The 22,738-nt window shown below is 50.3% G+C and overlaps 1 protein-coding gene across 2 annotated transcripts in view; it reads left to right on the forward strand.

Annotated features, from left to right (window-relative positions):
- Window positions 1-16,214, forward strand: part of TTYH3 (tweety family member 3) — a 119,891-nt gene extending 103,677 nt beyond the window's left edge. Inside the window, exons 12-15 of one of the 2 annotated variants that reach the window (XM_007656958.4) lie at window positions 2,500-2,676; window positions 2,867-2,942; window positions 4,833-4,934; window positions 10,156-10,241. In XM_007656958.4, coding sequence (XP_007655148.1) covers window positions 2,500-2,676; window positions 2,867-2,942; window positions 4,833-4,913 — 334 coding nt within the window. In that variant the 3' untranslated portion in view covers window positions 4,914-4,934; window positions 10,156-10,241. Of the gene's footprint in view, window positions 1-2,499; window positions 2,677-2,866; window positions 2,943-4,832; window positions 4,935-10,155 lie in introns of both variants that reach the window. The other variant, XM_001513370.6, reaches the window with a different exon arrangement.
- The last annotated feature ends 6,524 nt before the right edge of the window (window positions 16,215-22,738 follow it).

Below are 22,738 nucleotides of genomic sequence, written 5' to 3' on the forward strand. Positions count from 1 at the left end.
TTCTCCTCGTTCCCCTTTTCTCTCTCTGGCTGCTCCTCGGTCTCTTCCACAGACTTCCATCTCTGCCTTTCACCTTCTAACTACAGGGGCCCTTCAGGACTCACTTCTGGGTCCCTTTCAGTTTTTCACTTATACCAACTACCTCTATCTTCATCTTCTCCAAAGAGCCTTCCCCAAGTAATTTCTATTTTTATCCCCCCCCCCCCGCAAATGCTACTTCAGCACCTCTATACTACTTATGCACTATAGTATCCTGAGACGCCACAGCAGTTATATACACAGCTTTACACTCTGTCATATCCTGTCTCCCCCTGCAGACTGTAAGCTCTTGGCAAGCACCTAGTACAGTACTCTGCACACACTAAGTGCTCAATAAATACCATTGATCTGATTCAGGTCTAGGGTGTCACGAAGAGGTGGAAGGGTTTGGACGAGGCACCCACAGAAATGGTGTTCACCGCAGGTGATACACATACAGAAATGTAGCCCGTTGGGAATTTGTGCTGGCCCAAAATAGCAAGTGCAAGAGTGTTTTAATAAATCCATGGCCAAGAGGTCCACAGTTACTAGAAAGTTATGGGTGTTAGATGGCAAATCCCTAAGCTTTAGGTCTGCTGTCATTAGAGAACGGTTCCTCCAAGTATCCTGTTGACGCTGTCACAAGACAGAATACTGAGTCGGGTGGACCATCTGTTTGCCCTAGTAATGTTTGCTTTTGGTTTTGGTTTTTTTAATGTGCTTTCGTTCTTTGCTGCAGCAGGCTCAGCCAGGGAAAAGCCACCAAGCCAGAATAAATCCAGGGCTTTATTCTGTGACCATCCCTTGGGTTTCCACAGGTTTTTTAGAATGTCAAAAGCAAGGAAGAAAAGAAAACATGCAAGAAGTTTGAGGGACACCCCTCCCCCCGCCCCCGCAACTCCTCAGTGAGAACAGAAAAGAGCACAGGCCTGAAAGTCAGAGCACCTGGGTTGGAATCCCAGCTCTGCCATTTGCCCTGACGTGTGACCTTGGAAAGATCACTTCTCTGGACCTTAGTTTCCTCAACTGTACAGTGGGGATTCAATACCTATTCTCCCTCCTATTTAGAGCTGAGCCCCACATGGGACGGAGACGGCGCCCCAAATGATCGTCTTGTATCTACCCAGCACTCAGTACGGGGCTTGACACATAGGAAGAGCTTAACAAATATGGAGGTAGTTGTTATTATTGCTCCTGCTGGTGAGAGATACATTCTTTGCCTTTTCTAAGCAGCATTTTGGAACCCTCTGGGGAGGGACGGGGGTCCTCATCCTGGATGGTCTCCCTGCTTCGTTATGGCCCTAGGAGGACCAGAGCGATGGAGACGCTTGATCGGCCGTCGGTGCCCAGATGGCATTGAGAGGAAAGGAGAGGCGTTGAACAGGGCGGGAGAGACTTCCGGCTGTGGGTCGGGAACATCGCCGTACTCCCAGCAAGGTTGTTTCTGAGGCTCCCTGGAGAGCAGGACTCGGTTGAGGGAGGCAGAGAGGCTTTGCTTTCCCGGGTTCCAGTTTCTCGACTAATTTGAGGTAGTGATGCTCGGCAGGGTTAAATGGATCTGACCTAATGTCTGGCGTTTCTGTTCTTTACCTTTACTGCCTCCCTTTCTCAAAGGAGACTGTGAATTGTGGTTGTGTAGCTAGGGCACGATCTCAGTCTTCCCATAGGTCCCCGGAGCCATTCCTTTGCTCCCAATAACCATATTCCAGTCCATTCCTCTCCATCCAAACTGCTACTACATTAATCCGATCACTTATCCTATTCCGCCTTGATCACTGTGTCAGCCTCCTTGCTGACCTCCCTGCCTCTTGTCTCTGCTCACTCCAGTCCATATTTCGTTCTGCTGCCCGGATCGTTTTTCTACAAAAACATTCAGTCCAAGTTTATCCACTCCTCAGGAACCTCCAGCAGTTGTCCATCCACCTCCACTTGAAACAGAAACTCCTTACCGTCGGCTTTAAATAACTCAATCACCTTGCCCCCCCGCCCCCCTACGCACACCTTGCCTCGCTACTCTTCAACTACAACCAGCCTGCACCCTTCACTCTAATGCCAACCTACTAACTGTACTTCTCACCCACATCCTACCTCTGGCCTGGAGCGCTCTCCCTCCTCATATCCAACAGACACTCTCCCCACCCTCAAAGTCATATTGAAGACACCTCTCCTCCAAGGGATTTTCCCTGACTAAGCCCTCATTTCCTCTTTTCCCTCTCCCTTCCGCGTCACCCTGACTTGCTCCTTTTATTAAACACCCTCCCCCAACCCCACAGCACTTGGGTACATATCCATAATTTATTTATGTATATTAATGTCTGTCTCACCCCCAGGACTGTAACCTCACTGTGGGCAAGGAATGTGTCTGTTCTGTTGTTATGTCGTATTCTCCCAAGTGCTTAGTACAATGCCCCGCACACAGGAAGCGCTCAATAAATACAGTTGATTGGTTGATTCCCCGTTTCCCCACGTTGTCTTCCCCAGGGGCTCAGATGATGATGGGGAAGAAGAGTTGGCGACTCAAGGCAACCGGCAGACTCATGACAACCTGTACAGAGTCCACATGCCCAGCCTCTACAGCTGTGGGAGCAGCTATGGAAGCGAGACCAGTATCCCAGCAGCCGCCCACACCGTCAGCAATGCTCCTGTAACGGAGTACATGTGAGTCGCGGGGGGAACGCTTCGCTTCCTTCCTCTTGAGAGCGTGTTGGGGGGGAGGGATCGCCCGTGGGTCCCTTTGGTATGAGGGGGAAAATCGGGGCGGGAGCAGTGGGCAGGAAGGTGTAGGGGAGGCGACGGAGGGGCACGGCGGGTCAGTGTAGACGGCTCTCACCTGCGCTTCTTTCTGCAGGAGCCAGAATGCCAACTTCCAGAACCCTCGCTGTGAAAACACCCCTCTGATTGGTCGAGAGTCCCCACCTCCTTCAGTAAGTCTAACAAAGCCCACGGGGTTAGGAGGTGGAGCCAAACCGCTGTCATCTCAGCATGGGTCTGCGGTGGCAGCCGTGGGGCTTGCCTTTGGCTGAGGTACGCTAGGCTTTCAGATGGACCGGGCCGCCATCTGCGAGGGAACTGTGAGCCTCCCTCGGGGCTGCCTGTTCATGAGCCTACGAGGAGGCCCTGCTTGAGATGGAGAGTTTATTTTGGGTATCTTGTCATGGTAAATGTGACTTGTGTGTCTTGAGTGATGTTATTTGAATATTGAATTTTCCAAGTGCTTCTGAAAATCCACCGACAGGGCCAGTTACAGAGGGTGGAGCGAATCTAATTCATTGTGCTTGATTTGATTTCCTTTGGTTTCTGTCGGTCTCAGAATCTAGGGTCTGCAGCGCCAGGCAGACAGACCCAAATGACTTCTCCCTAGGCCTCTGGCTCTGATGAGACGCCACCCACCGCGACGATAGAGTGTGACGGCCGGGGTCCCCACCTGCCTCCTCCCTCTGCTCCCCAGACCTCCCCTCAACACCACCATTAGCGCGCGGCAACTCGGCCATTCGAAATCAGAAATAGGCTGTCTGTTCCCCCCCGTGACCGGAGACCTCAGAGCAGACTGTGCCGACCAGGATTCTCAGTCCTTTCAGTTGGGGTTGCTTGTCACCGGGCGGTCGGCTAAGGGAAGCATTCGAAGGAGACTCCGTTCTTGGTTTCGAGAGCTGATTTGGTGCTCCGCAGCTTGGACAGACCGGCAGCCCCATGGGTTGGCGGCTTCTTGTGAGAACACTGGTGCACCCAGTGTGCTAGGAGGGCTGCCCCTTCCACATCTCACGGATCTGCTCATCCTTGGCCCTTAAGCGTGCGGTACACCCCACTCCTGGGTCCTTCTGCCTCAGGAAAAGAGGACTTCTTTTCCTGAGGCAGAAGAGCCACAGGAAATGGGGCTGGAGTACGTAGTGCCACCGAGACCCATATGGAGGTGAATCCATCATCATCATTATTGTATTTAGAGTGTGCTTGGGTGGATACACCATAGCGATTCAGATGCAATCCTGCCTCTTCTCTGATCTCTGAGGAAGGGGGAGAGAGAGCTAAAGAGTCGCTGGTAAGTGTGTGACGTCTGTGAGCCTGAATTAGCATGAGGGAGACCGTTGCCCACGGAGCAGGGAAAGCCCAGTGGAACAGAGGGGGATGTCCTCCATCTCTTTAGAGAAGCCCCCTTCAGAAGGGAGAGGTGTAGACAAAGGCCAGTCACCTCTTAGTCTCGGCCAGGGGCTTGGGCGTCTTCTTCGCCTGGGCAGTATTCGGGGAACAGGGTTGGGAGGAGCCTGAGGCGGGGCTGGGGAGGGTGGCGAGGGTTGGGTTTGGTGGGTGAGCTGTTGCGCCATTTGTAAAAGAGGAGGACACAGATCGCGTGTGACCTTCCCTCCCTTCTGTGGCCCAGGAAGAAGCTTGGTGGCCCTCTGCTCTCCCTTGGTGGGGAGAGGGAGACTGGAAAAAAACTACCCTCCAGGAGCCCAAGAGAGAAGACAGTGGGACAGGGCAAAACCATCGAATCCCCGCTGCCTTCTCCCAGAGAAGGTTGAGTGTGCGGGGAGCAGAGACACTTGCTGCAGGAGAGCTCCTTGCCTTCTCTGGACAATCATTCATCCTGTTTTTCCTCCTTGATCTCTCCACCCCCGTCATTCCTCTCCTCCTGTCCTCCCTTCTCATCCCAGGGCTTTTCCTGTATTGTGGTCGTGCCCTCCGCTCCCTTTTACTCCCCCTTCCCCTGTCATGGACACATCCACACACCACCACAGCGGTTCACTCGCTCGCACTGTGTTTTTCATGCACGTTGAGGCTGCACTCTCTTTTTCTCTCTCTTTCCTGCAACGTCACAGTTGTATTTGGCTGCAATGGACAGTAGCAGCCATATGAGCTGGCAGTTTAAGCCCTCGGACAGTTCAAGGACGTACTGGTAACAGCGCCCTCAAATGGAACAGGTACTGAAATAAGGTCCTTCTCGCTCCACCCTTCTCCACCTCCCCAACCCTCTTCATCCCTGCACTATTTCTGCCCCGTCTCCCCCAGCCAGTGCCTTTATTCTTCACTTTCCTTTCCCCCTGCCCCCTCTCCCTCAGCCTCCCCTTGCACTTCCCTTCTCTGCCTCTTCCCACCAAGGATGAACACATAACCGATCCTCTCCTGCTGTCACCTAAGGAGACAGCATCAACCTCTTGCTCCAGGCCTGGCTGGCCACTGCCTCTGAGGTCGCCCCAAGAAGCCAGCGAATGGAGGTTCTCCTCACCTCCTCCCTCTCCTCCCTCCAGTCCCGAACCGAGTCTTGACTTCCGGGCTACAGAGGTGCATGTGCCTTGTGAATGCCTCACAGTCGACGACTCCCCCTGCTTCCAGAGCTAAGCCTCTTCTGGGAAGTCCGGGCAACTCCGCTTGCCGCCCCTTAGGGATTGGGCAGGGGCCGGCTGGTCGCCGGGCTTCATTGGCTTCCCTCAGGCAACCACCGCCCCAGATGGCTTTTACTGGACTCTCGCATCTCTGTATGTGCCAGGAACCCAGGTGCCTTCCTCCAATGGCCCTTCTACATGTCAACCTGCCCGGTGCCCACTCTGGCAAGTCACTGTCTTTTTCCAAGGAAACAACACCCTCTCTCCATCCACAGTCCCCTAGTCCCAGACCTGGTCACCGCTCAGCTCCGTGAGCACCCTCCTACATACACCGCTTGTTCAGCCCAGGCCTATGTGCCGATACAGTGGCTACTGGGTTTTCCTCCCGCAGTACATCCAGGGAGAGAAACTCTTCATCCGGTCCCTGGGACCTGTCTGAACTTGGCTCAGAAGCCGCCAGGGGAAGATTTCCCATCCCCCGTCCGCCCCCTCGCCCTCCTCCCCCACCTCCTCCCCTCCCGGCCGAGCCCCGGCAGGCACATCCGTCCGAGCGTTGCCCCGGCGAAGGGCCCGGAGACCTCGGTGCTCCTGACGGACTCCTGGCTTCTCTGGCCCCGGCACGCTCCACTGCCCACCACCCCCCGCCCCGACCCTCCCATACAGGAAGTAGAGAAAGTGTTCTAGTTCTGGTCCTGGTTCTGTTCCAGGCACTGCCGCTGCAGCTCGTGATTCGGTTCGAGTCAGTTGAGCGTGAACCGAAAGACCCGGGACCCGAGTGCGGGCAGGCTCTGAGGGCCCCCTCCGGGCGGGGTCAGTCCATCCACACCAAGCTACCGTCTGCGTCATGTTTCCCATCACGTGTCGAGAGATCAGACCCGTTCCTTCACATCTCTCCCTCCCCGTTCTCACTCTCCTCTGGATGTCACTGTCTCGCGTCACTTGCTTGGGTTGCATTGTGGGTTGGCTCTGCTGCAAGGGGCGCTTGGCTGGGCAGCGCCCCCTCCCCCCCACCCCCACGGTACCGCCGTCAGTGCATGAGCGGGGCGCCGGGGTCCGGCCCGCATGACATTGAGGCCCTCCGGAATGTCATCGCTTCCCCACTCCCTTGACCATTCACCGTGAGTGCTTCTTGCCGCTTCCTTACCCCCTACAGGTGTCTCCTGGCAGTGTCATCTCCAGTTACGTGTGTGTTCCCACTCTCACTACGAGCCTCAGGTCTCAGCAGGGCACTCCTTAGGGTCTCCTGCCGCTTCTGGGCCTCTGCTTAACCATCCAAATCTCAGTCCGTGGGGAATGTTGAGCTCTCATTGTTAAAGGAGCTTTCAACTCACACACACACACACACACACACACACACAGTCACACTGTGTTTGCTCTTTGTTGAAGCCTGAGTCCATTTAATGGGTCAGTATCTGTCATTGTTTTTCTAAGGAGGGAAGCATTTTAACCTAAAAGCCAACTGTGGGGCACGAGGGCGTGTGGAGAGACACGAGGGTGTCATGTCTCTAACCGGAGTTTCTCTTTCCCATGCAGTCAGGTGGGACAGCTGCTTGCAAGTGGGAGGCCTCGTTGGCCCCCTTAGGTCTAAAGACTTCACTGTGGTTGGGTCTGGATACTTCGAACTGGTTCTTCTACCTGCTGGCCTCTTGGGATATTAAGCAGACGATGGCAGTTGAACAGCCTGGGGTCACCCCAGAGGTGAAGTGATTTGGTCTTGCAGATAGATATTGCAGCCCACACTCGGGATTATCTGCAGGCAAGCGGCACAGGAGTAGTATGAATAGCTGCTTCCTCTCCTGGTCCTTGCACACCCTTTAGCAGAGATTCAAGCAAACAGCGGAATGGCCAAAAGCCAGGCCTCCACAGGACCTCGTGCTGTCAGAGACTTTGGTAATCAGTGCACACATTGGTAATTGGCCCCTGGTTGACTGAGAGATGGCTGTGTGAAAGTTGGAGCTTAGGTCGTGGAGAGTACTGTCTTTTAGAGAAGGAAATAGAGTTGTTAGAGACAAGTCTGGAGGCTTCTCCCTCAGGGAACAGAAGAATCCACCCCTTCCCAGAAAAAAATCGTGTAATTCAGGGTTTTGCAGGATGCCTATCTTGTCACAAGCCTGGCAGAAGCACCTAACCAGAACCTGGGTCTAGCTTGGAAAGTTAGTAGTGGATTAAAGGTAATGTCTTTCCCACAGGGTGACAAGATTTTTCTTTTTTCAGGGTGAGGGATAGTGTTAATTAAGAACGCGCCGCCCCCCCCCCCCCCCCAAAAAAAAACAAAGGGGAGCCATCGGACTGATGGCTTGAATCGACAGAACCAGGTGTCATTCTGTAAAAGATGATACTTGTGAGTTGGTGTTTCGTGGACTTCTCATTCCACCTTGTTCTCTCTCTGGTCTGGGGCACCTCTATCCCTCAGGCTTCTGGGTCATTGAGAAGAGGCCAGAACACCTGGAGCTCCCTGTCTGCTCCCTCCTGGTCCTCCCGGTCCCCATTCAGCCGGACTTCTTTCCCACCTCTGGAGCCGACACCGGCCACAGGGGAATGAGAACCTCTGGGAGAGATGGGCCCTCCTTCCTGAATTCACCCTCTGTCTCTTCTCCCTTCACCTTCTGTCCCACCCATATAGTATTTGAAGAAACTCCCTCCCTCTCAACAGCCTCAGGCCCATCCAGCACTTCCCCACTTCCACCTGAAGGTCCCACTCTCCTCCAATAGCCTTTCTGTTGGAACAGTTGCTCAGAAACACGATGGCCAGGTCCTCAGTTCAGAGTTTCTGGCCAGACAGGTCAACCTCTTTTATTTCAATCAGTCATTTGTATTTATTAAGCCCTTACTGTGTGCAGAGGCACTGCATTTCACCCATAAATATGCAGTAAAATCCAAGCTGGTGATGTGGCAAAATGCCCAAGGCACACCTGAATTCTTCTCACAGCATCAGAGCAATGCTTAGTCAAATCACACAGAGGAGGGTAGCGATCTTTCTCCCAGCCCCATTAGAATGTCTGACAGATCTTATTTTTGTAATGGTTTTTGTTAAGCACATACCAGGTGTCAAACACTGGTCCAAGCACTGGGAAAGGTACAGGTTAATTAGGATAGAGTCTCTGTCCCATATGGGGTTCACCGTCTAAGTAGGAGGGAGAACAGGTGCTTTATCCCCATTTTATAGTTGAGGAAACTGAGGCACAGAGGAGTTAAGTGACTTGCCCAAAGTCTTTCAGCAAGCAATTGGCAGAGGTGGGATTAATGCTCTTTCCCCTAGGTTATGCTGCTTCCACAGGGAGGACCCCTTCTCTACTAACGGCGAGCTGCCGATTGAGAAGTGTTTCCCAATGCTAACCCTTCACCTCCTGTGCACTTATTCTAGGTCTCTAAGGCAACATTAAGCAGTGGACCTTCTCTTCCACAGCTATCCTCTCTTATCCCTTTCCTCTCCCCGTCAAATGCAGTAACCCCATGGTAGCTTGAATGATCCCGCCCTTCATTTTCTCCTTCTCGGACTGAACAAATTGGCCCTCTCTTAGGGCTTATGGTTTTCCGAACCCCATTGCCAACCCCTTGTGCATCTGACTGGGAAATTCCCAGGCTCTTTGTCCCGGAACAAGCTCGGTCCTATTTGGAGCAATTTCAGGGCCCTGGGCCAATGGGAATGTTCCACTTGAGCTTTAAGGTTTTTGCCTCAGAAACTAAAGTCGAGACCCTGTTCAGGAAGGGATGGATGGGGGAGGACGGGGAACAGCTGCTGAGCTCTGTTTCCAAACAGATTTCATATTTTGAACCGATCTATGTCTCCTGAGTGCGTTAGACACATCCCCTCTCACCTAATCTCTCTGGGCTTTCTTTCCCATGTGAAACCTTAAGGGAAAGGACACAGGAGGGTTACGGGAATCCCTTCTTCCTTGGATGGAACTCGGTCCAGAGGGGAGGGTTTCTTAGAGGCAACGGCTTCCCAGAGGGTCTTGCTCCCATTCTGTGTTCCTCTCCCCACCCAAGGGTCCTCCAAAGTAGCCTCGATCTCACTCAAGTTCAAATACACTAATACCACTCTGAGTTGAAGGTGCGAAAAGGCTGGAAAGATTCTGCCTACCCTCATGACTCAGTTGCTGGCTTGAGAGGACCAGCCTAGGTGAAGGAATGCTGAAGGCTAGTCCAGATTTATTGGTCTTTGCCAGAAACTCCTTGTGGGAATAGGGTTTCTGGGCAGGATCCTGGAAGCTGCCCGAAGTGAAGAGGCGGGAGACGTTCACCTCCCTGACTTAAGCAGGTTAACATTGGTCTCAGGAGCGTGTCCTGTTTAGGTTGTTGGTTATCCTTCAATCCTGCCTTGAGGAGGCAGTGAAAAGGCAGATGGGCCAAGGTCGTGCATGTGTCACTCGCCCTCTTTAGGCCACGAATATCAAGATTTTTGTCCTCTATGTTTTGCGAGACTCGGTGCAGGTGGAGGGATGGGGAGTGGGAGGCACTGTGTTGTGATCTGGAGGCGTTTTCAGAGTGAAAGCATTGGTCGTGTGGGCGTTTTCCTCTCGCCTTTCTTCCCCTGCACCCCGAGGGCTCCTGAGGGCCTTGGGAGAGCAGGGGGCTACTGGGCATGGATGCAGCAAGGAGGAAGGCGGTGACCGCGGTGGGCATACTGACCTTTGACCGGGCTCGAATGATAACTGGATGTCCTCCTGGGTCAGGGGCTCGGGTTAGAGCCCCTTACGGCAACCCGAGCCAGAGAGACCGTCTAGATGGAGATGACATGATTGTTCAGGTCCTGGAGTCGCTTCTAGTCGACCTGTCATAACTCTTGATTTCTTCTTTTTTTTTTGTCTTCCTCCAGTACACCTCCAGCATGAGAGCTAAATACCTCGCTACCAACCAGCCGCGCCCCGACTCTGGCAGTGTGCATTAAAAACACCAACACCCACTGACCCGATTGCAAACGTGCCAACTCTGCGTCTCTCCCCATCCCGTGCCCGCAGAACTTCCCTCTCCCCCCACCCTTCCATGCCAGCCCTGCTCTTCCCGCTTCTACGTAGCTCTCCTCCGTCCTCACTCCCGGGACCCGTCCACTGGGAGTCTGAGAGGCGGCCCCATTGCAGATGGAGTCGGGAACGTTGGGTGCAGCCCGGGGAGAGAGCAGTGCTCCAGTCAGACGGCCGAGAGAGAGAGTGCTCGCCGGCCTGTTGGGGCCCCTCGGCCGACGCCCAGTTGCGTGCTCGTTCTGAAAAGGGATCAGGATTATTGCAAACCCATATCCTCATCCTCTCCCTCCACCACATCCTCACCCTTCCTGCAGAGGGACTGGATGTAAGTTGCTCTAGGACTCCAATCTCAAGTTATCCCTTATGGTGCTTCTCTCATTTGTTCCGGATCAGCTTGAAGATGGAGGAGCTTCGAGTCCACTCCATTTACGTCCACGGCAGGAAGACGGCCGCACAGACACCCACTGGCTGCCCACGGGAATGGTGATCTTCCCTCCCCGCACCCCCAACACAACCCCCCCAGTCGCCCAACTACTTTGGTTCCAATCTCCCGAAAGTTGAGTCTTCTCTAGGGCTCGGTCCCAGGCTTGTGGCTAGACCATGCCGATGTTTTCCCTTCTACCTTACCAGCCCTTTAAAGCAGTGATCTCGATATCATCACTCTGTCCCGGTTACCAGGCTTGGACTTCTCCAGGAGAAGCAAGGCAGGATCTCAGCATGAGCGAGTGGCCCTCGGTTGACCCTTGCCCCTACTGAGTGTCTCGCTTCGGTCTTTCAGGTCCACTTGTCTGTGTCCCCTCCACCCTTGCCTCCGGCCTCATTTCCAGCACTGTCTTTCTGAGCTCAGTCTGGCCCTCCTAGGACCACAGGAGTGGCAGCTTCCCAGGTGCCAAATTCCTCCCCAAAACTTGGCAGCTTTTTTCTTTTTCTTTTCTCTCTCTCTCTCTCTCTCTCTCTCTCTCTAATCTAGGGAAAGCACCTGGACCTTCATCTTGAAGTAAAATCGCAGGGCTCAGTCAACACTGGCCACCATGGCCAACTATCAGCTGCTGGTTTTATTTTTTCAGTTAAGTTTCTATCTAGAAATAGAAGTGTCCGCCTTAGCGAGGCCCCAGCATCAAAGCGATCTCTGCTCTAGGGCCACACACACTCTGGGATCAAAAAAAAAAACAGCCAAGGCTCATAACATAGCTGTGAATAATGGAGTTAGCTGTTTCTCCCTCCTGCTGCTCCTCCTCTTTCTCCTCCTGGTGCTGCACACTTATCCTAGGTTCATTCGACTGGGCCCAGATTACAGACAGGGCAGCAGAGTCTCCTTCCTTGCTCCATCCCCCATTAAGGTGGCTTGACTACCTATCCTCAGTGGAAGATTCACCCTCCCTGGAATTTTGAGGACAGAGAAGTCAATGGACCTAGGTGGGGAATTCACCTCTCCTCTGGTCCCGCAACTTAGCCCAGTTGTCAGGAAAGGGAGATTGAGACCTGAATTTGATCTCTAGGCAGTTAGCCTGCTCCTGACAAGTACCAGCAGCTCAGCTAGGCTGCCCTATTTCCTTACCACTAAAACTCTGCAGCTCTTGGGCTGGCCGAAGCTACCATGGGCAACCTGATGGACGGGCGGTCAGGGCCGTGGGATCCATTCTGTTTCTGGTCACACTGACATATTGCACGTGTCTCTGGCCTCTTTATTTCACCTGCCTCACTTTGGTGAGGTGGGCTAGGGAAGAGACAAGATTTACTTTTGAGGTGCTCTGAGAGGCTCCCGACATGAAAAGCCCTGTCTCAGTGCAGAGTGCTTTTTTTATTCCACTTCCAACTTCGCTGCTGACCTCCTTCTGCCAACTTCCCTGCCATCCCCCGCCCCCCGAGCTTATTTAACTGATGAAGAGCTGATTCTTCCCAGAGAAGCAGGGCACTTCAGCTTAGATAACCCTGAGTCTGACCAAACCACTGAAATCCTGGGTTGGCCACTGACCTTGAGGTGAGGGAGCGAGAAGGAGGCCCCGCTGGCAGTGAGGATCGGCGGAAACACCGAATCCATCGGTCCCCTGTCCTTCGCAGTTGAGCAAAGTAAAGGCGTTTGGGTAGATTTGACCCTAGTTTACAGATAGATATAGATACTGTGGCTCTTTCTAAGAGAATAATTGATGCTAATGAACAAACACATTCCCGTTTGTCCTGGAAATGGCCAGCCCAGCTCCATCTCTTTGAGCAGTTATAAATTTCTCCCCACCAAGCCTTTCCTCTCAGTAAACCCTATCAATTGCTCATTGTGGGTTAAAAAATTAAAGCATCCAAGTCTCTTCCCGGCGCTGCCCTAATTGCTTGTCCCGTAGGGTCTAGCGTTTGGGACAAGAAGGATGAGGCAAGAGAGAATCCCACCCCAAACTTCAGTCAAACCCTCATTTCAGGGAATGGGCCATTTTAAGGGGAGAGAATCGAGGGGCAGAAAGGTTGCCCCTGGGCATGGAGCAGGGGGGAATTGGCCCCGCTCACCCCAGAAGGTAAGCGAGGGTCCTGCACTTCCTTGCGGTCTTAAGTCCTTCAACTGCACCCGGCCCCTGCTCGGGCTTAGCCGCCAGTCATCCCAGCCCAAGCGTTGACCTCAACGTGTACTGATGAGCGCTGGACCCCCCCATCTTGGCTCTCAGGGCTGCCTCAAGAGTGGGGGTGGGGCAGCAGGCGAGCTCTCTCCGGTCACCATCTGGCCTGACCAGGCCAGTCAAACCTCGGGCAAGCTGCATCGGTGGCATCTGGAACCAAGGCTGTTCTTGATAAGGAGTTCACCCTTGGTCTGAAGACCAGCTGCCTGGCTGCAACGTGACCTGGAAAACGTCGACGCTCTACACGGAAGGCCAAGCCGTTTTTATTTATTGGACCGAGCTGTTCTCTCAAACACCGGAGAGAGGGACTGGCAAAGAGTGACTGCAGAGGTGAGAGAATTTGGTGACCTGGGCCCAGCTGGGCAGTCGTAGGAGGGACCAGTCTGTCGGGATCAGCTGGGCGGTCACAGACTTTGGTCAAAAATCTCAATCCCGGTGACCTCAGAGGACCTTAGAACTCAACATCTCATCGGACTGCAAGCTCCTTCCTTCATTATTTGGAGCTCTTTGAGGGCAGGGCTTGTGACTTTTGTGAGTTCTCAGCTCCTAGCCCACCAAGGGCCCTCAGATATTAAACCTATTGACCTCCACCTGCCCGGAGGAGCTTTTTCAAACTCCTCCCCGAAGACGAAGACGTCAGTGAGGAGCCAAGGGGCATTTTCTTTGTGCATCTGACTCCTATTTTCATGGCCCCACCTGAGACACCACCACCTGAGGTGCCAAGACTGTGGGGCTCGCTCTCTCTCCTCCTCCTTTCCTCCCCCCACCCTTGTTTTATCCCTCCTTCCCCACTCCCCTCCCCCCACATCGGCTCCCAAGCCCAGCGAAGCTGAGAGGGAGTGTCGGAAAGGATCTCTATCATCTCATCCACAAGCAAATATTTTTACAGCCTCCCCGCTCCCCTCACCTTCTCCAGTCCCACTGCCACGCACTGCATTTTGGACGCTCTCTGTGGTTGAGCCTCGGGCCTACGTGTCATTCTGTTAGAAGCACAAACGTGGTCCTCAGCTTTGTCTGGTATGTTCAGTTCTCGCTCCACTTCACCCTCATGAGCAAAAAATGGAAAACAGAGGATAAACAAAAAAAAGCCCTCTGATTTGGGGAAGGAACTGCAATCTCTTCCAAGCACATGAACATGTCCACAATGTGAAATGTAAATAGCATGTTGGGCTCTCACGTCCAGTGTTCAAGACTGCATTGTACTTGTAAAGGAAATCCAACTCCAGACTTGGCTGTGAATCTCTCGTGCTGTCTTGGGAATCTTAACTATAGTGTTTGTATCCTGTCTGTAATCTTTTAACACCGTTCATTTTACTTATTGATAAAAAAAAAGGGTTCAAATGTAAATCTGAGCATTTGGAGTGAGGTTTTCTCAATATATGTCCAGCCCAACCTGAGAAAGGGGGATGGGTTGCTCCTTTGGTTTTATTTTGGGTGTGTTTTTCTTTCTTTTTTTTTTTCTTCCCCCAAATCGCCTTCCAGCCCCCTGACCGTTTCCCCATTCTAGAAAGTGCTCAAATGTCCCCACATGCAGCTGGCCCCCTCACAGGGATACTCCGGACACAGCTTAGTGCAGGGAGAGAAATGGTGGCCACCCAAGAGGAAGGTTGCTGGAAAGTCACCATTTCTCCTAGAGAAAGAGGTCCAAACAACTCGTGTTGCATCATAAGCTCAGTAGTAGCTCCCATAACTCCTGGTCTTACATTTCCTGACTCGGGGGTGGTGGCTTAGACAAGACAGGAGCAGGAGAGCTCCAGATCCCACCTGATTGTGGTTCCAAACAGGCTGGAGAAGGTGGAGGGCAATACAGAAATGCTGTCTGGAATGACTTGGGGTGTCACGGGCAAGGTTGGGATAGGTTGGTTCAGAGTAACCTCCAAGAGCTCATATTGTGTTCTGGACAGCTCAAAGAAACCAGAGCAGCTCAGAACTGTGGCTCCCAGGAGCCAGGACCTAACTCCCAGACCATGCCCTATGCCTCTATTCCAGGGAGCTTGTCTTCCCAGCTCCAGGAAGAGAGAGAGGATTCCTCCTTTTGTCCTCATCTGTGGACCAGCAGGGAGAAATTTACCCCCTGTTCTTCTGTGGTCTGAGAGCTAATATGGAGACCTGTCACATCCCCCAGAGAAGCAGATCACCAGCCCCCTTCCAGCTCACTCCTTTTCTTGGCTCAGGAAGCCTGTAGTCGAACATGAGACACTTTAGTTCCCAGAAAATCAGCTGGCTCTTGCCTTCACGTCACTCAAGTTGTGTAGTTTTTTGTGTTCCAAAGTCCCCTGCCACAAGCCTCTCTTCTCCAGCCAGGGGTGAGTGGATTTATGTGTGTAGTATCTTATATGCTCTCCTCCTGCCCCCAGATTGACTATTTCTCTAATCCAGATCTACCAAGGAGGAGGCCTCTCGGGACTCAGACTTGGCTAGGGCTCACTTGTATGCACATGGATGCATGCACATGCACACACACGTGCATGTGCGTGCGCGCGCACACACACACCCCACACGTAGTTGCTCTTTGGTTTTTGTCCTGGCCAAGCTCCCTGAGGAGGAGTAGCAAATGAGACATTCTTGGTGGTCCCAGCAGCCCGCTCTTCTGGGACTCCGCTTGCCTAGGCCTGATTGGTCTGCTGATTGACGGGAAAGGGGATTGTCCTAGGATTGTGGAGCTGGACCAGAGAGAGGATTTCCAGGGAATGGATAAAGCTATCCCTTTTGGAGTGGTCCTGGAGGCTCCCTCGACTCTCCGTACCCACGCCTCACTATGCAATTCCAAATGGTATTTTATTTCTCACTGTCGAGGCCTGGGAAGGGCCTTCTCCCATGGCCTGGATCTGCCCTCGGCTCCTGGGATCTCCTTGGAGAAAGGGGTATCTCAACTTGGGTGTCCAGGGAAACTGACCTGTAAACCTACCCTTGGGCCTTTTGTACTTATTTCTGTTTTGTTTCTAACCATAATGGTTGTATATCATACCACTTTATATACATTATATATAATATATAAATATATATAATTTTTTTAAGAGACTTTGGACCTCCTAGTTCCTTTTGCAAGTCCCTGCGCTTGCCCCAACATATTTTTTAAATCACGAGGGTTGAATTGAGGCTTGAACCCAGTTTTGTATTTTTTATTTTAACTTCAGTAGTTTCATGGATGTACTGTAGCTATTTTTTATTGTGGTTTTTTTGGGTTGGTTTTTTTGGTTTGGGATTTTTTTTTTTGCAACTAGTTAAAACAAAAACTCTTCAATGTAATTTCCGTGGTTTCTATTCAGCTTGGGTTTAATGTTTTAAAATAAACAAGTGGAAAAAATAAACTCTTCCTGGATTCTTCTTAAGCCACCTTCCTTGCTCCCCTTCACCCTAAGGAGGTAGCCTGGGACCTGGTGTTTGCTTTCTGGGGTTAGATCACATCATCATCTTGTCTTTCCAGCTGCGGTCAGTTCACACTATTGGAAAGCGGGTGTCTCTCAAATGTGTCTGCTGAGTGGTCTTGGACAAATCACATTTTTAGGGTATTGGTTAAGGAATTACTATGTGTCGAGCCCTGTTTTAAACACTGGGGTAGATAGAAGATAATGAGATTGGACACAGTCTCTGTCCCACATGAGGCTCACAGTCTAAATTGGACACAGGAGGATTTAATGCCCATTTTACAGAAGAGGCACAGAAAAGTTAAATGACTTGCCCATGATCACACAGCAGACAAGTGGCAGGGCTAGGATTAGAACCCAGGTCTTCTGACTCCCAGGCTCGTGTTCTTTCAAGCTGGCAAATTAGCTCAAAAATTATGTTTAAAAGAAGGATTATGCTGCAGAATTTCTTCCAACCTCTCCCATATTCATTGACTTGTGAAATGAAAATTTAGAGATGTTAGCTGGTACATCCAAGACAATAAGGCCAAGGACAAGGAGGGCACCCATCACACAGTTTGTCGTAGCAAGCTGTTGCTATCGTCTAAGACCAAATGCTGGATTGGATAGGCACACCCGGTAATCACATTTTTTACATTCTTAGGTTGCAGCCCTGGCTATCTCATCATAAGGACACAGAAGAGCAGTCGGTAAGATGTGAACATGCAAAAGTGGATCTTGTATTATGTGATTTACTGCACCATATTTTTGTTGTGAAGGGCACCAAGGTGAACAGAATTGTGTTGACTCAGGAAGTTGTGTCCATTCGGTGTTTGGTGATGGGGTTCAATACTCAAATACCAAAAAGCAGTGCCAGAGAATTTGTTTCACTTAATTTTAGGGGATGAAGGTAAGAAACATTCCACCCATGGGAAATAGTGCCGTTTGGTTGAGAAGTCTGTTTGCTGAGCCTCTGACCATTGAGATGCAGAAGATTGGTAAGTATAAGGAGTATATCCCAATGGAGTGTCCACTCCTGATGGATTGATTCTCTGAAATATAGACTTTTCAACCCCACCTGCCCACACTGTACTGAGTGCTGAGGTAGAGCCAAGATAATCAGGTTGGACACAGTCCGTGTCCCACACGGGGATCACAGTCTTAATGTCTTAATCCCCATTTTACAGATGAGGAACCTAAGGCACGAAGAAGTTATTTGCCCAAGGTTACACAGAAAGCTAGTGGCAGAGCCAGTATTAGAACGAGGTCTTCTGATTCCCAGGCCTGTGTTCTTTCCACCAGGCCGCACTGCTTCACATGAAATAATAATAACTCCCTAATAATAATAACTGGTTTTATTTAAACTCTCACTCTGTGCCAAGCACTATACTAAGCGCTGGGGTCGTTACAAGACAACTGGATCAGACACAGTCCCTGTCCCACACAGGGCTCACAGTCCAAGTAGGAAGGAGAATAGGAATTGGATCCCCGTTTTTACAGATGAGGATATCGAGGCACAGAGAAGCTAAGTAATTGGAACAAGGTGGTGGCAGAGCTAGGATTAGAACCCAAGATCCTTGAGTCACTCAGAGGGATTGCATAGGTAGGTCAGAAGGGGTTACCTGAGTTCCGGAGGGGGTGGTATCTCACTGCCAGCCCTGACCCAGGCCATTCTTGCCCCACTCCAGAAGGATTCTAAGGGTTGAGGCCATGCTCATTTGTATACACGCATGAGTACATAAATTCATTCATTCAGTTGTATTTATTGAGTGCTTACTATGTGCAGAGCACTGTACTGAGTGCTCGGGAAAGTACATTACAATAATAAACAGTGACATTCCCTGCCCACAGTGAGCTTACACTCTAGAGGCTGGGAGACCGACGTGAATATGAATAAGTAAAATTACAGATAGGAACATAAGTGCTGAGGACCTGGGAGAGGGAAGAGCAAAGGGAGCAAGTCAGGGCGATGCAGAAGGGTGTGGGAGATGAGGAAAAGTGGGGCTAAGTGTGGGAAGGCCTCTTGGAGGAGATTTGCCTTCAGTAAGGCTTCAAAAAGGGTGAGAGTAATTGCCTGTCGGATTTGAGGAGGAAGGGCGTTCCAGGCCAGAGGCAGGACGTGGGCTAGGGGTGGGTAGCGAGACAGGCAAGATTGAGGCACAATGAGAAGGTTAGCCCTAGAGGAGTGAAGTGTGCCAGCTGGGTTGTGCTGGACTGTAGGAGAGAATGCACACTGGGCATATGCAGAACCAAAGTGGCGTTCAGATGGTCCCGTGTTCAGGAGCATTCATTCAATCCACTGTTTTTATTGAGCCCCTACTGTGTGCAGAGCACTGTACTAAGTGCTTGAAAGAGTACAGTACAACAGTAAACAGACATACATGCCTAAGTTCAAGTTTAGGGTGCTCTGTCATCTCTTGTTGTTCAGCTTTTTTTCAAAAGGGTGTTTCATAATAATAATGGTATTTGTTAAGCACTTACTATGTGCCAAGCACGGTTCTAAGCACTGGGGTAGATACAACATTATCAGGTCGCACCGTCTTAATCCCCATTTTACAGATGAGGTAACTGAGGTACAGAGAAGTCAAGTGACTTGCCCAAAGTCACACAGCTGATCAGTGGCAGAGCTGGGATTAGAACCCACGACCTCTGACTCCCAAGCCCGTGCTTTTTCCACTAAGCCATGCTGCTTCTCTAATGAAACACTGATTTGGTATTTCTTGCCTAAAAAACATAAGACCCATAAAATATCTGTTTTATGTATTGATATTTTGAATGTCCCATTTTAAAAAATACCATTAGTTTTCTTAAAATAAAAAGTAATTGGAATTAATGATCATACTTACTCCAGAACCCCAGCTGAAAAGAAAGTAAATGTGCTGTCCTATATACCAGGCACAAGTAATAAGTTTAGGCTTAAGGGGATTCCTTCCATTTAAGATTTTTTTCGATGCTAGTTTAATTTTAAATAGGTGCAACCCCAAAGGTTGTAGTAAAATGCTCTTTGAAAAGGAAAGTTGTAAAGCCTCCCTCTCTGCCTCTCACCGCAGTGGTTTAGCCAGCTTGGTAGAGGGCGTCTAAATCAGGGGGCCAAGAGTCAGTGCCTAATCCGTTTCCTCCTTATGGACAGTGCTTCCCAGGAAGTTCCATGAGTTGAAATCTTTTGGCCAGTTTTCCTTCTCTTGGAGGCCAAGAATGGCAAGCTATGGCAGTCTTCCCCAAACATGGCTGGCTTGCTTCTCTGTTGACCATTTACCAGGACCACGGTGAGCCCAGGCCCCTTACCCAGGATTCAAACCTCTAATTAGCCATTGCTCCCCACCCCTCCCCATCCTAGAGTGACCAACAGCTCACCCCTTTCCACAGAAATGCTGAACAACTGGGAAAAAAGTGGTTATTTCCTCAATCCCACAAGTTCTGAATACTCAGTTTACTTGATTTGTGGTACTTTAAATACTTTGGCCCCACTCCTTGTAGGTCATGTAAATTCGATCAATTTATTGAACACTTACGGTTTGCAAAGCACAGTACTTAGCTTGGGAGAATACAGTACAAAAGACTGGGAGTAGAAGATCCCGAGCCCACAGACGAGAGGGGGAAACAGTCATTAAAATAAATTATAGGTGGATATGTTGATAAGTACTGTGGGCCTGGGGAGAGAAGTGAAGATCAAAGTGCTTAAAGGGAACAGACCTAAGGGCGTAGTTGAAGCAGAAAGGAAAGCTGAGACTGGGAAATGAGGGCTTAGCTGCTAGAAGGCCTCTTTGAGGAGATGTGATTTTAGTAGGGCTTTAAAGATGAAGAGAATTGTGGTCTGTTGGAGATGAAGGGGGAAGGAGTTCCAAGCCACTGTGAGAACAAGGGCAAGGGGTCAGGGGTGACAGAGACAGAGATTGAGATGCAGTATTAGCAGTATTAGTATTAGTATTGGCATTAGAGGATTGAAATATGGGGGCTGGGTTGTAGTAGACTAGCAAATTGAGGTAGGAGGGGGAGAGCTGATTGAGTGCCCTAAAGCCAAGGGTAAGGAGTTTCTGTTCGATGCAAAGATGGATGGGCAACCATCGAGAAGCTTTTGAGAAAAGGGAAGATGTGGACTGAACATTTTTTAGGAAAATGATTTCTTCAGCTGAGTGTAGTAGGGACTGGAGAGAGGACGTAGGGAGATCAGTGAGAAGGATGATGGGCTATAATAAGTGCTTGGGCCCCAGTGGTTGAGGTTAGGATGGAAAGGATGGGACAGATTTCGCACCGTTTGTTTCTCTCTTTTGTTTCTATATTCAGTTGTCTTAAAATTTTTTATACACTGGTCCCTGCTGATATATACCTGATTGTATATTCCCAGAAGGGTAAGGGCCATACTTGTTTACTTGTTTTTTTCAGGGGTGGAGAATGTCTCATCAGATTGTTTTTTTTTAAATGGTATTTGTTAAGCACTTACTATAATAATAATAATAATGATGGTATTTGTTAAGCGCTTACTATGTGCAGAGCACTGTTCTAAGCGCTGGGGTAGAATCAGGGTGATCAGTTTGTCCCACGTGAGGCTCATAGTTAATCCCCATTTTCCGGATGAGGTAACTGAGGCACAGAGAAGTTAAGTGACTTGCCCACAGTCACACAGCTGACAAGAGGCAGAGCTGGGATTCGAACCCATGACCTCTGACTCCCAAGCCCGGGCTCTTTCCACTGAGTCACGCTGCTTCTCTGTGTGTCGAAAACTGTTCTAAGTACAGGGGTAGATATAAATTAATTAGGTTGGGCACAATCTCCGTCCCGCATAGGGCTTACAGTTTAAGTAGGAGCTTTTATCCTTTTTTAATCAACTATTTGGTGTGCAGAGGCCTCAACTATAATTATTTATGATACTGTCGATGCCTTGGAGAGCTGGTAAGGTTCTCCCCATTGGAGTTTCCTTTATTTGCATCATAATTCCAAAATGCCATCTTCTGTGTTTCTGTGTGTGGAGACCCTTCCTGATGTGATTCTGCTTTTCCTCATACTTTGCCCAAGGAACAGGGAGCCTTCATAATTTTCCCCAAACATTATGGGGTCTTGTGCCAGTATCTTGGCAGAGGCATGTGGGAGGATGGGTTCGGGTCACCTTGGAGAACATTCGGGCTTTTATCATTTATCAGCATTCGGGCTGATGGGGCAAGCTGCCATTTTTTGCATTTGCCCAAACCACTAGAGAACAGTCTGCTGGACACCCTAAGGCTAGTGATAACAAGCATACTGAGTGTGACCAATCACTAGAAGCTTCACTTGTAGGAGAGGAGAGTCTGTCTCTTTGGAAGGGGGATGTACAGATTTTCTGTATGGAAACTCTTTCTTGAGATAAGGGAATTGTCTTCTCCCCAGGAAGGTTCCAGCAGTTAGATGTGAGGACTCTTTTTCTGCCCTCATCCATTCAATCATATTTATTGACTGCTTACTGTGTGCTTACTCTTGGGAGAGTACAATACAATAAATATTCCCTTTCCCTGCCCACAAGGAATTTACAGTCTAGAAGGGGAGACAGACATTAATATAAGTAAATAAATTACAGATATGTATATAAGTGCTGTGGGGCTGGGAGGGAGTGGTGAATAAAGGGAGCAAGTCGGGGCAACACAGAATCGGCTCCTGGAGATGGTTCAAGGCACAACATTCTGACAGTTACACTCCCCACCTTCAAGACGTTAATGAAGGCACATCTCCTCCAAGCGGCCTTCCCTGATGAAGCCCTCCTTTCCTCCTCTTCTACTCCCTTTTGCATCACTCTGACTTGTTCCCTTTATTCCCCCCTCAGACCCATAGTACTTGTGTAGATAGCCATAATTTATATTAATGCCTATCTCCTCCTCTGGACCGAAAGCTTGTTGTGGGAAGGGAATGTGTCCATTATATTGCTATATTGCGCTCTCCCAAGTGCTTAGTACAGTCCTCTGCATATAGTAAGTGCTCAATAAATATGATCAGTCAGTGGCATTGTCACTTGGGGCCTCACCCTCCTCCTGCAGCTAAGGCTAGAGTCTGCATTTTCCCATCATTCCCAGAGATATTCCTTGACTGCTGTTGCTCCACTCTTTTCTCCCAGGGAGTATGGAAGGTCTCCCCCCACCTCCATCCTCATCCCTCCAACCCCTGAGCATGGGCAAGCACTGATCACCAAGATCGATCCATCAATCAGTGCTATCTATTGAGCAGCGCTTTCATTCATTCACTCAATAGTATTTATTGAACGCCTACTATGTGCAGAGCACTGTACTAAGCGCTTGGAATGGACAAGTCGGTAACAGATAGAGACAGTCCCTGCCCTTTGACGGGCTTACAGTCTAATCGGGGGAGACGGACAGACAAGAACAATAGCAATAAATAGAATCAAACTTAATGTGCACAGAGCACTGTACTAAGTCCTGGGGAGAATAATACAACAGAGTGGGTAGACAGGATCCCTTCCCACAATGAGCTTACAATCTACGGAGGGAAACAGGCATTAATATAAA

This window comes from Ornithorhynchus anatinus, chromosome 2, assembly GCF_004115215.2.
Source record: "Ornithorhynchus anatinus isolate Pmale09 chromosome 2, mOrnAna1.pri.v4, whole genome shotgun sequence".
NCBI classification, from domain to species: Eukaryota; Metazoa; Chordata; class Mammalia; order Monotremata; family Ornithorhynchidae; genus Ornithorhynchus; species Ornithorhynchus anatinus.